General features: G+C 42.2%; 1 protein-coding gene across 4 annotated transcripts in view; it reads right to left on the reverse strand.

The window, feature by feature from the left end:
* KANK1 (KN motif and ankyrin repeat domains 1) overlaps nt 1-12,746 on the reverse strand; it is a 170,328-nt gene that overhangs the window by 55,268 nt on the left and 102,314 nt on the right. For all 4 annotated transcript variants that reach the window (XM_039544070.1, XM_039544071.1, XM_039544068.1 and 1 more), the window contains one exon: nt 4,621-4,737. In XM_039544070.1, coding sequence (XP_039400004.1) covers nt 4,621-4,657 — 37 coding nt within the window. In that variant the 5' untranslated portion in view covers nt 4,658-4,737. The remainder of the gene's footprint in view (nt 1-4,620; nt 4,738-12,746) is intronic.

Below are 12,746 nucleotides of genomic sequence, written 5' to 3' on the forward strand. Positions count from 1 at the left end.
CAAAGCCCTTATCTCTAGTCAGCCTTCCAGCTGGAGAATCTTGTCAGTTCTTTGCTTCTCAGCCTTCTTTTGGGCTGCTTCCCAAAGGGAGGGAACTCTCCACCTCCTCTCCTCTGGGTCTCCTCCTCAAACTGGGCTCACCCAGCTCTTTAAGGGGAAAACAAACCAGCTCTTCTCCAGCTGGGCTTTTTCTCTAGGTAGGCCTGGCCCTTTCAAATGGGTGCAAGTGTAACCCACACACCTTCTGGGTGTGGTGTTCTGTCCCATCTAGTGGCACTGAGACCACATAGAGAGAGATAAAATGAGTCTATAGCCTTAGATAACAGCCAGTTTGGCTTTTAGCTCATCTGATAAGAGGCTCATGCACTAAGCTCCAGAGGTCCTCAGTTCGATCCTGCCCGCCAACGACTGGGGTCTGTTGGCGTTACACAAGCAGATAGGTTAATTAGCTTCTCAGGCCCATATTAAACCATTCACAGCATTTGTGGGGTAAATACCCCATCACAGGGCCTATGCTACCGTACTATTATACAGACCCCTGTGACCTTACCTATTGCACAGCAATGCAAGGATGCCTTTAAAATTTTAACAGTTTCCCTCAAGTTGACTGTGGGTTTCAGGAAAGATATTTTCCTTGCTAAGCATTGATGCATGGGACGCTTCCGCAAGCTCTACACACAAATTTGCAGAGGTATCAGTAAGAAGGATTATGCTTAGTTTTGCTCTTTGCCTTTGAGGAGAGTACAAGATTGAATCGTGACCCTCTTGATCAATTCTCTAGCAGTGTTTTCTAGCTTTGTTGTATTGTAGGAATAGCGTAATTTCTTGGGTATTCATTGCACCAGTGAATCCACTTTCATATTATGGGATTTGTTGCGCATTGGTGTACCTGATCCAAAACTAATTTATTTAAGTTAAAACAGATCAGAAAGCAGCTAAGAGAATCAAGACTTTTGCATTCAAAATAAAGCATTAAAGATTTTTCGGGCGGGGGGGGACTGGGATTACTTCCAAGGAAACCCCCATATTGTAAGTTTCAGTCTGGAATGAGTTGTGACATTCTGTTAACAGGGGTTTAGTGAAAACCTTGATAGACTTAAAAGTGTGTGTGTGGGGGGGCTCACAATATTGCTTCTGTGTCTATTAAGGCTGATTCATAAACCAAGTAATATTTTCTGTAAATTGAACCCAGACGGTGGTGAAGACACTGTTACTAATCTGAGAAATAATCATTTTAGCTGCCCTGCCTTTCAGTGCTTGAACTTTGTTTAGAGTCACTGGTTGGTATAGGGACATAATGAGGCCGAACTTCCACACAGCTCCTCACTTAAGCACGACATTAACAACAGAGTGCCTGCTGCAGCTGCTCTAACAAGTGCATTAGGCCGCTATGCGCTTCCCCAGCACCTTCAAACCCACTGAGTTGAGAGACCTATTCAGTCAGCACAAAAACCCAAACCCAGTTCAGGACTGGATGCTACAAAGTGAAGAGTTGAGAGTACTCAGTGCCCCACAGGAACCCACAGTGAAACAAAACAGAAAACTTATTTCCTATAAAGAGAAAAGAAAGCCATTTATCTCTCATGGTCATCTGCAGCAACTTAGGCTGCCTCCTGAACAGGTTATACATTGATAATGCTTGATGTTAGTGAGACCTAAACCAAGAATTAAAAGCGAGTCCTTATTAAAAACTCATTTCCTTTAACATCTGAGGATGATTAACTAAGCTTATAGTTCACGCACACACAAAAAACTTTTGCAATGCAGATGAATACTGTGCAACAAAACCAAAAAAGGAATAATTAAACTTGACTTTAGTAATTTATCAGCAAACTGAACCACTGACCGACAGGTTTGAATTCCATTACAGTTCCAGTTATCTATTAGCCGTATTTAAAGAACACCATCTTTGCTGAAATATACAAGAACTATTAAAATTTATAAATCAACAACCTCTCTCATAGCTTGCTTTCATGATAAAATTATCATTTGCTTTGTAGATGGCCTTACATACACAAACAAAATATTTATAACTAAATGTATTTTCATTTCAATGCATACTCCTCAAAAAAGTTCTCAGAGTATTTGTATATACATGCTAAATAGAGAGAACCTTGCCTACAAACAAACCTGAAAACTCCCTCAAGACCTTGTCTGCAGTTGCCAATCATACCAGACAGGCTCAAGTATTCAGAAAATTAACCAAAAGGACACATTTAGTGGTCTCCGTACTCACGTTGGTAAGTTAACAGCTAAAGCAAAGCACTGTTCTTTAATCACCTTGTAGATGATGGTGGTTGAATTTGTACTCAAAGCAGTCAAACTATTTAAGTAGCATAAATCTAGTGCTGAAGCTCATTACACAGCTACCTAGTTCTTTTCCTGGTGACAACTGATTCAGAGGGTACTGTGTGCAGAAAATCCCCACCTCTGAAGTTTCTTTTCACTCTTAGAACACTGTGCAATTAAGAAACCTGCTTTAATATGTCCAACGCCCAGATGAACAGGAGTTAAAGGCAATCTCCCTCACTCAGTACAGCAGAATAGCAAATCATACGTCTGTAGTCCAGCGCTTAACCCATTGTGAAATAGTCAAGGATTGGAGAAGCATGCACATACAAAACTAAGTGTTACACATTAGGACTGCGGCCTCAAGGGTTTATAAAGCAGACAAGTCCTGACAGTTCTTTATGAAGCAGTGGAACAGTACACAACCTAACTTTTTGTTTTGACACAATTGATCATACTTGCTCTCAATGAGTAAGGGAGCAAACAGTTTCTACTCTGCATTGAATCCTATTTACATATCAATCCCAAAACTAAAGATTCTTGTACTAATATATCCCCATTTCAAACATTTAGCTCCTTATAAGTTGAAGTGTCATCAGACTCACCATTTTCAGTTATTAGACAATTTTTACAACACAAAAAAAGTCAATTAGCTATAGTCAAAAGTAAGGCTGATGCACTGAAACTATACAGAACATTCCACACATTTTTTAGGAGTGAATAGTTCTGCCTGGCCTGAATCAAGAGTATATATATTTTTTTAAAAGCCAAAACACGTGGGGATGAGGAGCTAACCCTGTACTCGTGTCTAATTCAGAATGCAAGACTTTTATAAAGCTTTTTTAAATTAACTTTGTATTTATTTCTAGAAAAGGTTACACACACAATACAACTTTTTTTCTTTATATAAAAAGAGGAAACCCTCCCTTATCATATGATGATCCTGAATCTTTTCAAAATAAGATTTTTTTTAAAATGAAGTAGTTTCTGCTATCGCCATGTTTTAAGGCTGTTTTTACCAGTGACAAACAATTATCAGAAATTACTGATAGCTTCACTTTCAATAAAGTTTTCCATCTATCCTACCAGTCTGTTAGGCTTGGGAACACAAGAGTTCCCATCTCTTTGCACACCCAAAGACAACTGCACTCCCTTTTGCCCAGAGAGAAAACTTTCTAGTCCTTTGTATTGATGAATTCTATAGCAAAATTCTATCGCAAATATAACTGATGCAGCCAGTACCTTTTGGATTTCATACTAGCCCTATAACAGAAGTTTCTAAACTTAGGACATTGCCAAATAATATGTGCATCAATACAAATACTGTCCCTGTCAATATCTATTAGACTACATTTCAACAAGCATGCATGAGTCCAGTAAATACTTTGTATGATCTTTAAAATAGGAATAATTTGATTTTTGACTCACCAGAAAGATGTTTAGGGTTTCACATGAATGCCATGGGAAAAAAATGTAACACCCTTCCCACCTACCCAAACCTCAATTCACACACCCATGCTGCAAGCATACATACATTAGGAAAACTCAGTGCACTGGTGTTAAAAGAGTATGCATAAGTTTCTGCTTTGCACCCGAAATTCTCCATGTAGTCCCGGTTGAAGTCCTGACTGTAGTATGCTAAAGTCATGTTTGTGGAATGCTCCAGAGATCAAGAAAATATTGACAGAACAGTGAGGAAAAGCGCTGCAGCACTTCTATCAACTGTTCTCTAATCTCTGGCCCCTTCTAATCTATCAGCCTTATCAATAACCCTTGAACATCCCTTGGACTCAAATTTTAAAGAGTACCCAGACCCAAATAAATGCGCATGGATCTTCATAACTCAAAGAAGGGACAGTAAAATGAATAATTAAAACTAATTCTAAATAATGGTGGAAACCAAAAGAAGTACTAGTCAGACATATAAGGGATGATTAACACCATAGGCTTCCAATGTCACACATGAGAGCTCCTTTTCCCTAAAACTCCACTACAACTATAGTATAATATCCATTTGTTTTTCTGCAGTGAAACTCTATGAGACAGATCCATCTCTGGTGCAAACTAGTGCAGTGCAGTTACTTCCGTTGCAATTGATTTATACCAGGTGAGGATCTGCCACTAGAACCTTAGTTCGTATGTTCAAGTTAGGAGAGCTATTTGCCAAATACCTTAAAAGAGGAAACAAAAATAACTAAGGAGAAAGCAGGAAAAAACTTTGAAATATTTTTAAGTCATTTGCACCTTGATCTTTCTCACAGATTCAAAATTTTATAGAAAGAGAATTTAAAAAAACAACTCAATAGGGAAAAGCGTCCCAACGTTCGTTACCTGAGGTACTGCCACTAATAGTCGCTGGGTAGGCCATGTTTGTTCACTGACAAATCCAGAAATATGTTGTTAGGAATCATGCAAATTTCATGCATCAAGTCCAACCAGACATGCAACCTGAAACAACAAGAAAAAGGCAGTTAAAATTTGACAGTTTTAGACAGCACTGTATGGCAGCTCCTTTCCAATATATAGCTCCAACAGCTGATCATTTTGAGTGTCCAAGGGCTTATCTTCACTACAAAGTTAACTTGAGTGTTGCCCCTGATCTGAGTCCTATCCACCCACGATACCCTTATCTCAAGTGTGACAGAGTTTTAATTCAGAGTTGGCTGGCTTGCCAAGTGGGATAGGCTGAAGCCCATGTGCTGCCAACACGCGATCTACTATAACAGGACCATTCTGCAATGTGGACTCAGGGTTAAAACATAAGCATTAGGATTTCTAACTGCTTTGTCTACGCAGGATTTTCAGCAATTTCCCCATGCTGATCTAGCACCAGAGCAGCACCATCAGTGCTGGCAGCGGTGGGAAGGGTGTCAACGGAGCAAGTGATTTTTATCACCATTGTTTAAGCAGGGTTAGATAACCTGGTAGTAAAAATACCTACAGCACATGAATGCTAGAGCTCCCACAGTTGCTGGCATCAATGCAGCTGCACCTGTGCTAGACGAACCGTGGGAGAATGGCTGAAATTTCTCAGTGCAGATGTAGCCTAAAAGAGGCTCCTACAGTGTCTCAGCACAAGAGAGGTGGCCAGGAGACATGTGAGGTAGGGTATCCCTACCCACTGCTAAACCCCCCATACCATACAGATCCCTTGGTAACCTGGTAAATGCACAAAGTTAGGAAGGATTTACACTGGGCATCAGCCTAATGCACAGCAGACTCAGGATCGATAAAGCACAAAGGTGGCTTAAAGCTGGTTTTCCATTCTGGCCCCACCCTCAGTTGCACAACGCCCTCCTTGGCTGCAGCAGAGGATCTGGGCCATTAATTTCAACCTGAGGGCCAGGGCTCGAATAGCATACTGGCTCCTCTCCCATGCTGCCTTCTGGTTCTATCATTTCAGCTTTATTTTGGGGTAGGGGGTGGGGGGATAAGAAGTATCTCTCTAGCTGTTATGTTTATGAAGTAAATGTGACCAAAGTGTCAATGATGTAAAGGTAACTGAGAGTTTGCAGACAGCCTGAAACAATAGCGAGAGAGACAGGGTAGATGAGGTTGTACCTCTAACATCCTGAGAGCCACATGGCTACAGCACCACTGCATGAAACAATAGCTGTAAGGTGAGGTTTTCCGTTCACTTCAGTAAGTGCCAGTAATAATAATTTAGAGGTCAACATGGTTAGCTATTTTGCTACTCATCAAGGTATATTAGAAAAGGAGAAGAGGAGAGACTCTTGCCAAAATCTGCACAATCTGAGTGCCAAGGTCATTGTGACCCCACAAGTTGAGTAGGCTTGGCAAGAGTACCACCACTTATTCCCTCCCAGGCCCCAACTAAGAAGGAGCCATGCCAGCAGAAGTTCAGCAGGGCATCTGACTGAGTCCCACAGAGGAACCCAGCACAGCCTATGGATGTATTAGAACTCCAGTAACGGGGAACAACCAAAAAGAGCACAGCATGTGTGATTACATTTTTAACATATGCAGTGCCATCTCATTTTGTTGTCTCGAACAGGTGGAGTTTGGAGTAGAACCATAGAATCATAGAAGATGAGGTTTAGAAGAGACCTCAGGAGGTCATCTAGTCCAACCCCCTGCTCAAAGCAGGACCAACCCCAACTAAATCATCCTAGCCAGGGCTTTTCAAGCTCGGCCTTGAAAACCTCTAAGGATGGAGATTCCACCTAGGTAACCCATTCCAGTGCTTCTCCACCTTCCTAGTGAAATAGTGTTTCCTAATATCCAACCTAGACCGCCCTCACTGCAACTTGACACCATTGCTCCTTGTTCTGAGAACAGCTGAGCTCCATCCTCTTTGGACCCTTTCTTCAGATAGTTGAAGGCTGCTATCAAATCCCCCCTCACTCTTCTCTTCTGCAGACTAAATAAGTCCAGTTCCCTCAGCCTCTCCTCATAAGTCATGTGCCCCAGCCCCCTAATCATTTTCATTCCCCATGCTGGGCTCTCTCCAATTTGTCCACATCCTTTCTGTTGGGGGGGGGGGGAAACTGGATGGAATACTCCAGATGTGGCCTCACCAGTGCTGAATAGAGGGGAATAATCACTTCCCTCGATCTGTTGGCAATGCTCTACTAATACAGCCCAATATGCCATTAGCCTTCTTGGCAACAAGGGCACACTGTTGACTCATATCCAGCTTCTCGTCCTCTGTAATCCCCAAGTCCTTTTCTGCAGAACTGCTGCTTAGCCAGTCGGTCCCCAGCCTGTAGCATGCATGGGATTCTTCCGTCCTAAGTGCAGGACTCTGCACTTGTCCTTGTTGAACCTCATCAGATTTCTTTTAGCCCAATCCTCCAATTTGTCTAGGTCACTCTGGACCCTATCCCTACCCTCCAGCATATCTACCTTTCCCCCCAGCTTAGTGTCATCCGCGAACTTGCTGAGGGTGCAATCCATCCCATCATCCAGATCATTAATGAAGATGTTGAACAAAACCAGCCTCAGGACAGACCCCTTGGGCACTTCACTTGATACCAGCTGCCAGCTAGACATTGAGCCGTTGATCATTACCCGTTGAGCCAATGATCTAGCTAGATTTCTATCCACCTTCTAGTCCATTCACCCAATCCATACTTTAACTTGCTGGCAAGAATACTGTGAGAGACCATATCAAAAGCTTTGCTAAAATCAAGATACATTACATCCACCGCTTTCCCCACAAATACCTTCCCTTGACCTCCCTACTGACCGTTCGCCTGTAAACTAGTCACCTGTTTCCAGTTACATTTGTTTTAAATACTTTGCTACATGTGTAAAGTTCTAGAACGCTAATCAGAATGAGCTAAAAATCAGATGATGCTTTAAAAACTCATTTGAAGCACAAAACAGGCAACTCACCCTTGTTTACATTTAGTGAAAATTACTGACGTTGTGTTAGCAATTATTTGTCCCTTGTGACATGCATGCAAGTATGTTGTTTCCCAACAGGGCTTATGCATCTTATTGTTGCAAACCTAGAAAAGGAGGGATAAACTGATTTAGCCATCTATTTTCTGAGAAATGCAAAAAGAACCTTACTGCAACAAGTGTTTACCATTTATGACCTCCTATGTGGAAGGAACTATGGACTAGGGCAATACTGTAATAAGCAGGGAAGTGAAAAAGTTGTTATATGGGCCAAATGAACAAAGGTTATAATCACAAAATAATAATGAAAGCAGCCAAGGCAGCCTGCAAAGAAAACACACACAGCTTCAGAGGTCCCAGATGTGGCCTGCTGCACAGTTAAATTCCAGTCATAACAGGATACAGATTTCTGAATCAACAAGCACAGCAGAAAATAGAAAATGCATCCAACTTGTCAAATTTGCAGTCAGAGCCAATGTTTAAAATATGAACGCTTTTAACAAAGTATAACCATTTTCCTCCCAAAGAACAAAACATGTATTTAGGGTACCTGAGATACTGTAAGCTCCACGGAAAGTTTGTCAACAAAAAAAAAAGTCAACTTTTAGCTTGCCATGCTGAATGTTTAAGCTTAAGAGTTATCAGCTTCTAATATATTCATTGCAGTATCAGGCATCCTGTTCTTTGTTAACACAGACACTGCCAATTTGCAGCTTTCCATTCAGCTTGAATCTGTACCAAGGAAATCCAAAGCAAACTTCTGTTGAGGACCTCTGAGGTCTTAGAATCATAGGACTGGAAGGGACCTTGAGAGGTCTTCTAGTCCAGTTCCCTGCACTCAAGGCAGGACTAAGTATCATCTAGACCAACCCTGACAGGTGTTTGTCTAACCTGCTCTTCAAAATCTCCAGTGATGGAGATTCCACCACCTCCCAAGGCAATTTATTCCAGTGCTTAACCACTCTGACAGTTAGGAAGTTTTTCCTAATGTCCAACATAAACCTCCCTTACTGCAATTTAAGCCCATTGCTTCTTGTCCAATCCTCAGAGGTTCAAAACAATTTTTCTCCCTCCTCGTAACAACCTTTTATGTACTTGAAAACTGTTATGTCCCCTCTCAGTCTTCTCTTTTCCAAACTAAACAAACCCATTTTTTTCAATCTTCCTTCATAGGGCATGTTTTCTAGAACTTTAATCATTTTTGTTGCTCTTCTGTGGACTTTCTCCAATTTGTTCACAGCTTTCCTGAAATGCGGTGCCCAGAACTGGACACAATACTCCAGTTGAGGCCTAATCAGCGCGGTCTTGTCTATGCACAATACAATACAATAGTATGACACACAATATAAGCACACTTTTAGGTTTTTTCTATGTGGAAAAGCTTTTATGGTATAGGCTGAGGTGTGAAATTAGGCCAATAGTGTTACTGAGGTATAACGCTCCTCCCTTCCCCCTTAGGCGATGGTCTTAAACAGATATAAAAAAGGGCCTTTTCCAGTTTATATTACTTGGGAAGGGGTTTAAGATAAACCAACCCCCATGCTCTCCCCCACTTTAACATCAGAATAAAAAGTGTCAGGATTGGGGAGGGGATGAGCAGGCATGTTATACTTTATAGCTATCTAACTACACCTGTATAACTGGTAAAACTTTCCTGTGCAGGCAAGGCTTTATATTTAGATCCCTGCATGGATACAAATTTATATCCGCAGAACTGCAGGGCTCTCCCAGGAATCACAGCAGCAAAAGGAGCAGAATGTGTGGCTGCCGCTTCCAGGAGCCAGCACCCCATGCCGGTAGCTCCTCTGGAGCAGCTGTACCACCTCCAACCCCACTCCCATCCCTTCCACGCAGCTGTCTGGGTCTCCTGTTTGGGGGGGGGTGCAGCCACGCTAGTACTTCCGCCGGTGCAGGGTGCTGGCTCCTGGGAGCAGCAGCCCCACGTTCTGCTCCTTTCATCACTGTGGTTCCCAGGAGAGCCTTGTGATTCTGCAGATAGTGATTTATATCTACGGATATCCGCATCCACAGATATAAATTTGTATCCACACAGGGCTCTATTTATACTGGTATAACTGATCCGCACTGGGGGTTGTACCACTTGAACTGTATTGGTGTTTAAACATACATGATTCAAGTGATACAAAAACTGTGTGTTGACAAGCCCTAAAATCACAGCTTCAAATGGGTAGCTGAACCCCACAGCCTAGATGCAGCATAAGGAGATGGAAGGGGTTTTCCAATGTAGGAACACCACCTCCCTGAGCGACAGTAGCCACATCAGTGGAAACATTCTTTCATTGACCTAACTGCGTCTACACCAGGGGTTAGGTCGGCCTAGCTATGCTGGTCAGGGGGGTGGATTTTTCACACACCCCCTCTGAGTGCCACAGCTACAGTGATCTAAATTTTAAGTGTAGACCAGAGTCTGGTCAAAACTAAATCTGTAGGTGAACCTAGCTACATTGCTCAGAGGTGTTAAAAAGTCACACCCCAGACAGACATAATTTAGCTTACCTCAGTCCTGGTGTAGACACCACTAGGTCCATGGAAGAATTATTCCGTCAACCTAAGTGCCACCTCTTGTGGGTGTGGATTAACTACAACAGCAGAAAAATGTCTTCTGTCACTGTATCATCTACGCTATGGCACTACAGCAGCACAGGCCTGTGGGTAGGTCTATGTTAGAGAGACTATAGCAGCATAGCTACATCACTGTAGCTATGCTGGCATAACCCTGTAACGTAGACACAGACTACACAGACAGAAGGTTTTTTTCCCTGTTGGTGCACAAAAGACCACCTCCCCAAATGACAGCAGCCCTCTTCCGTCTACAGAGCTGTGTCTTCTCTGGCACTTAGGTCAGCATAGATTTTTTTCACACCCCTGTCCATCACAGCTATGCAACTGTAGGTAATACCTCAACTGCCAAGTGTCTGTCCCAAGATGGAAAAAGCTGGCCTAGCTTGATATAAGCCAAATATATTCAACAAAACAATGTTTTAACATCTCTCTCTTTTCACAATTCATGCTGAACTGTACTGTCTGCATAGGTACAGCTCAGCTAAATCGATGCTCATCGGTGTTTAACAAGCACAGACTCAAACTGTGGTACAGCAAGTTTTAACCATTCCTGGAATAGTGCTGTACGTGGTTTACTTGGAGATGCAGGCCAAAATAAACCATGTTCAGCTGCACCACGGTCAGTGAGAAACTTTCCTAACATGGACAAGGCTATGGATGACAGGAGAGTTCAAATGAAAAATGCAACTCCATAAAGGGGAAGAAAACACAAAACACACCCTCTAATACAGAGAGCATACAGAAGAGAATTAGAAAAGGAGCTTACATTTTTCATTCCCACCCTTAAGGTTGCTGCCCTTACTAGCCCTATGTTTTTACATGCTTATCCCATGCCTGCGTGTGAATACTAAGAACTAAAGTCTTAAGGGTAAATGCAAAACAAGCAGAGACTAGCTATATAAAGTGCTATTGCTCAATGAAGCAGTTTCTAAATTGTTTTGAATTAGATATTCAAGCTCTCCTCTGCCCTGAGATTCAATTGCAGAAAGCGGGTTCTTTACCAACACACAAAGCTTTGCTAAAAATCTCTACTGGTTATGCGAGACCAAGGGGCCCAATCCTCCACTGCACCCTATCAGGTCATTTATGCCCAGACAAACCCTACCAAGTTAGAATTATCCCCCGACTTACACCACTGGTGACATTTTGCATAGATGTAGATGTGAAGTAGGTGGGGCGTTCTGTAATTGTCTCTTAACCCCTGAAGTGTTTATACAGCATTCAGAAACTATGTCTGGGCTATTAACTGGGAAGATCCTACTGGCCTGGCCCCATTTCACAGCTTGTTTTGTCAGTGCTGAGAACCAACAGATCAAAAGGCTATAAACACTTCAAGTCTCTCTGCCCAGAGGAGGTAGGCAGTTGTTTGGGAGCAGTTTGCAGGGAACAGACAGACACCTACTCACCTAGGGGCCTGAAGCTAGACCTTCCAGCCTAGGGTGATAGGGTAAGAGCCATGCATATAGAGTATTTGTTGTTTGAAAAAAACGTTTTCAATTACTTTATGAACATAACAGCCATACTGGGCCAGACCAATGGCCTTCCAAAAGTGACCAGTGCCAGGTGCTTCAGAGGGAATGAACGGAACAGGGCAATTATCAACTGATCCATCCCCTGTCCTCCAGTCCCAGCTTCTGGCAGTCAGAGGCATAAGGGCACCCAGAGTACGAGGTTACATCCCTGACCATGTTGGTTAACAGCCACTGATGGGCTGATCCTCCAGGAACTTTACTTCGTTCTTTTTTGAGTCCACTTATACTTTTGGCCTTCACAACATCTGATGGTAATGAGTTCCACAGACTGCCAGAGAGTTGGGTGAAATACTTTCTTATGTTTGTTATAAGCCTGCTACCTATTACTTTCATTTGGTGACTTTTGGTTCTTGTGTTATGTGAAGGTGTAAAACAACACTTGATTATTCACTTTTCTCCACATCATTCATGATTTTATAGACCTCTATGATGATATATCCCCTTACTCGTCTCTTTTCCAAGCTAAAAAGTCCCAATCTTATTAATCTCTCCTCATATGGAAGCTGTTTCATACCCCTAATCATTTTTGTTGCCCTTCCTTGTACTTTTTCCATTTCTGGTATCTCTCTTTTGAGATTGGTCAACCAGAACGGCACATAGTATTCTAGGTGTGGGCCATGGATTTATACAGTGGCATTATGATATTTACTGTTTTATTATCGCTCTCTTTCCTAATGGTTCCTAACATTCTGTTAGCTTTTGTGATTGCTGCTGCACATTGAGCAGATGTTTTGAGGGAACTATGCACGATGACTCTAAGATCTTTCTTGAGTGCTAATAGCTAATTTAGACCCAATCACTTTGTATGTATAGTTAGGATTATGTTTTCCAATGTGCATTACTTTGGATTTATCAAAGTTGAATTTCATCTGCCATTTTGCTGCCCAGTCACCCAGTTTTGTGAGATCCCTTTGTAACTCTGCAGTCTGCTTTGGATTTAACTATCATGGAGTAATTTTGTACCGTCTGCAATCT

Source organism: Mauremys reevesii, linkage group 6 (assembly GCF_016161935.1).
Source record: "Mauremys reevesii isolate NIE-2019 linkage group 6, ASM1616193v1, whole genome shotgun sequence".
Lineage (NCBI taxonomy): Eukaryota > Metazoa > Chordata > Testudines > Geoemydidae > Mauremys > Mauremys reevesii.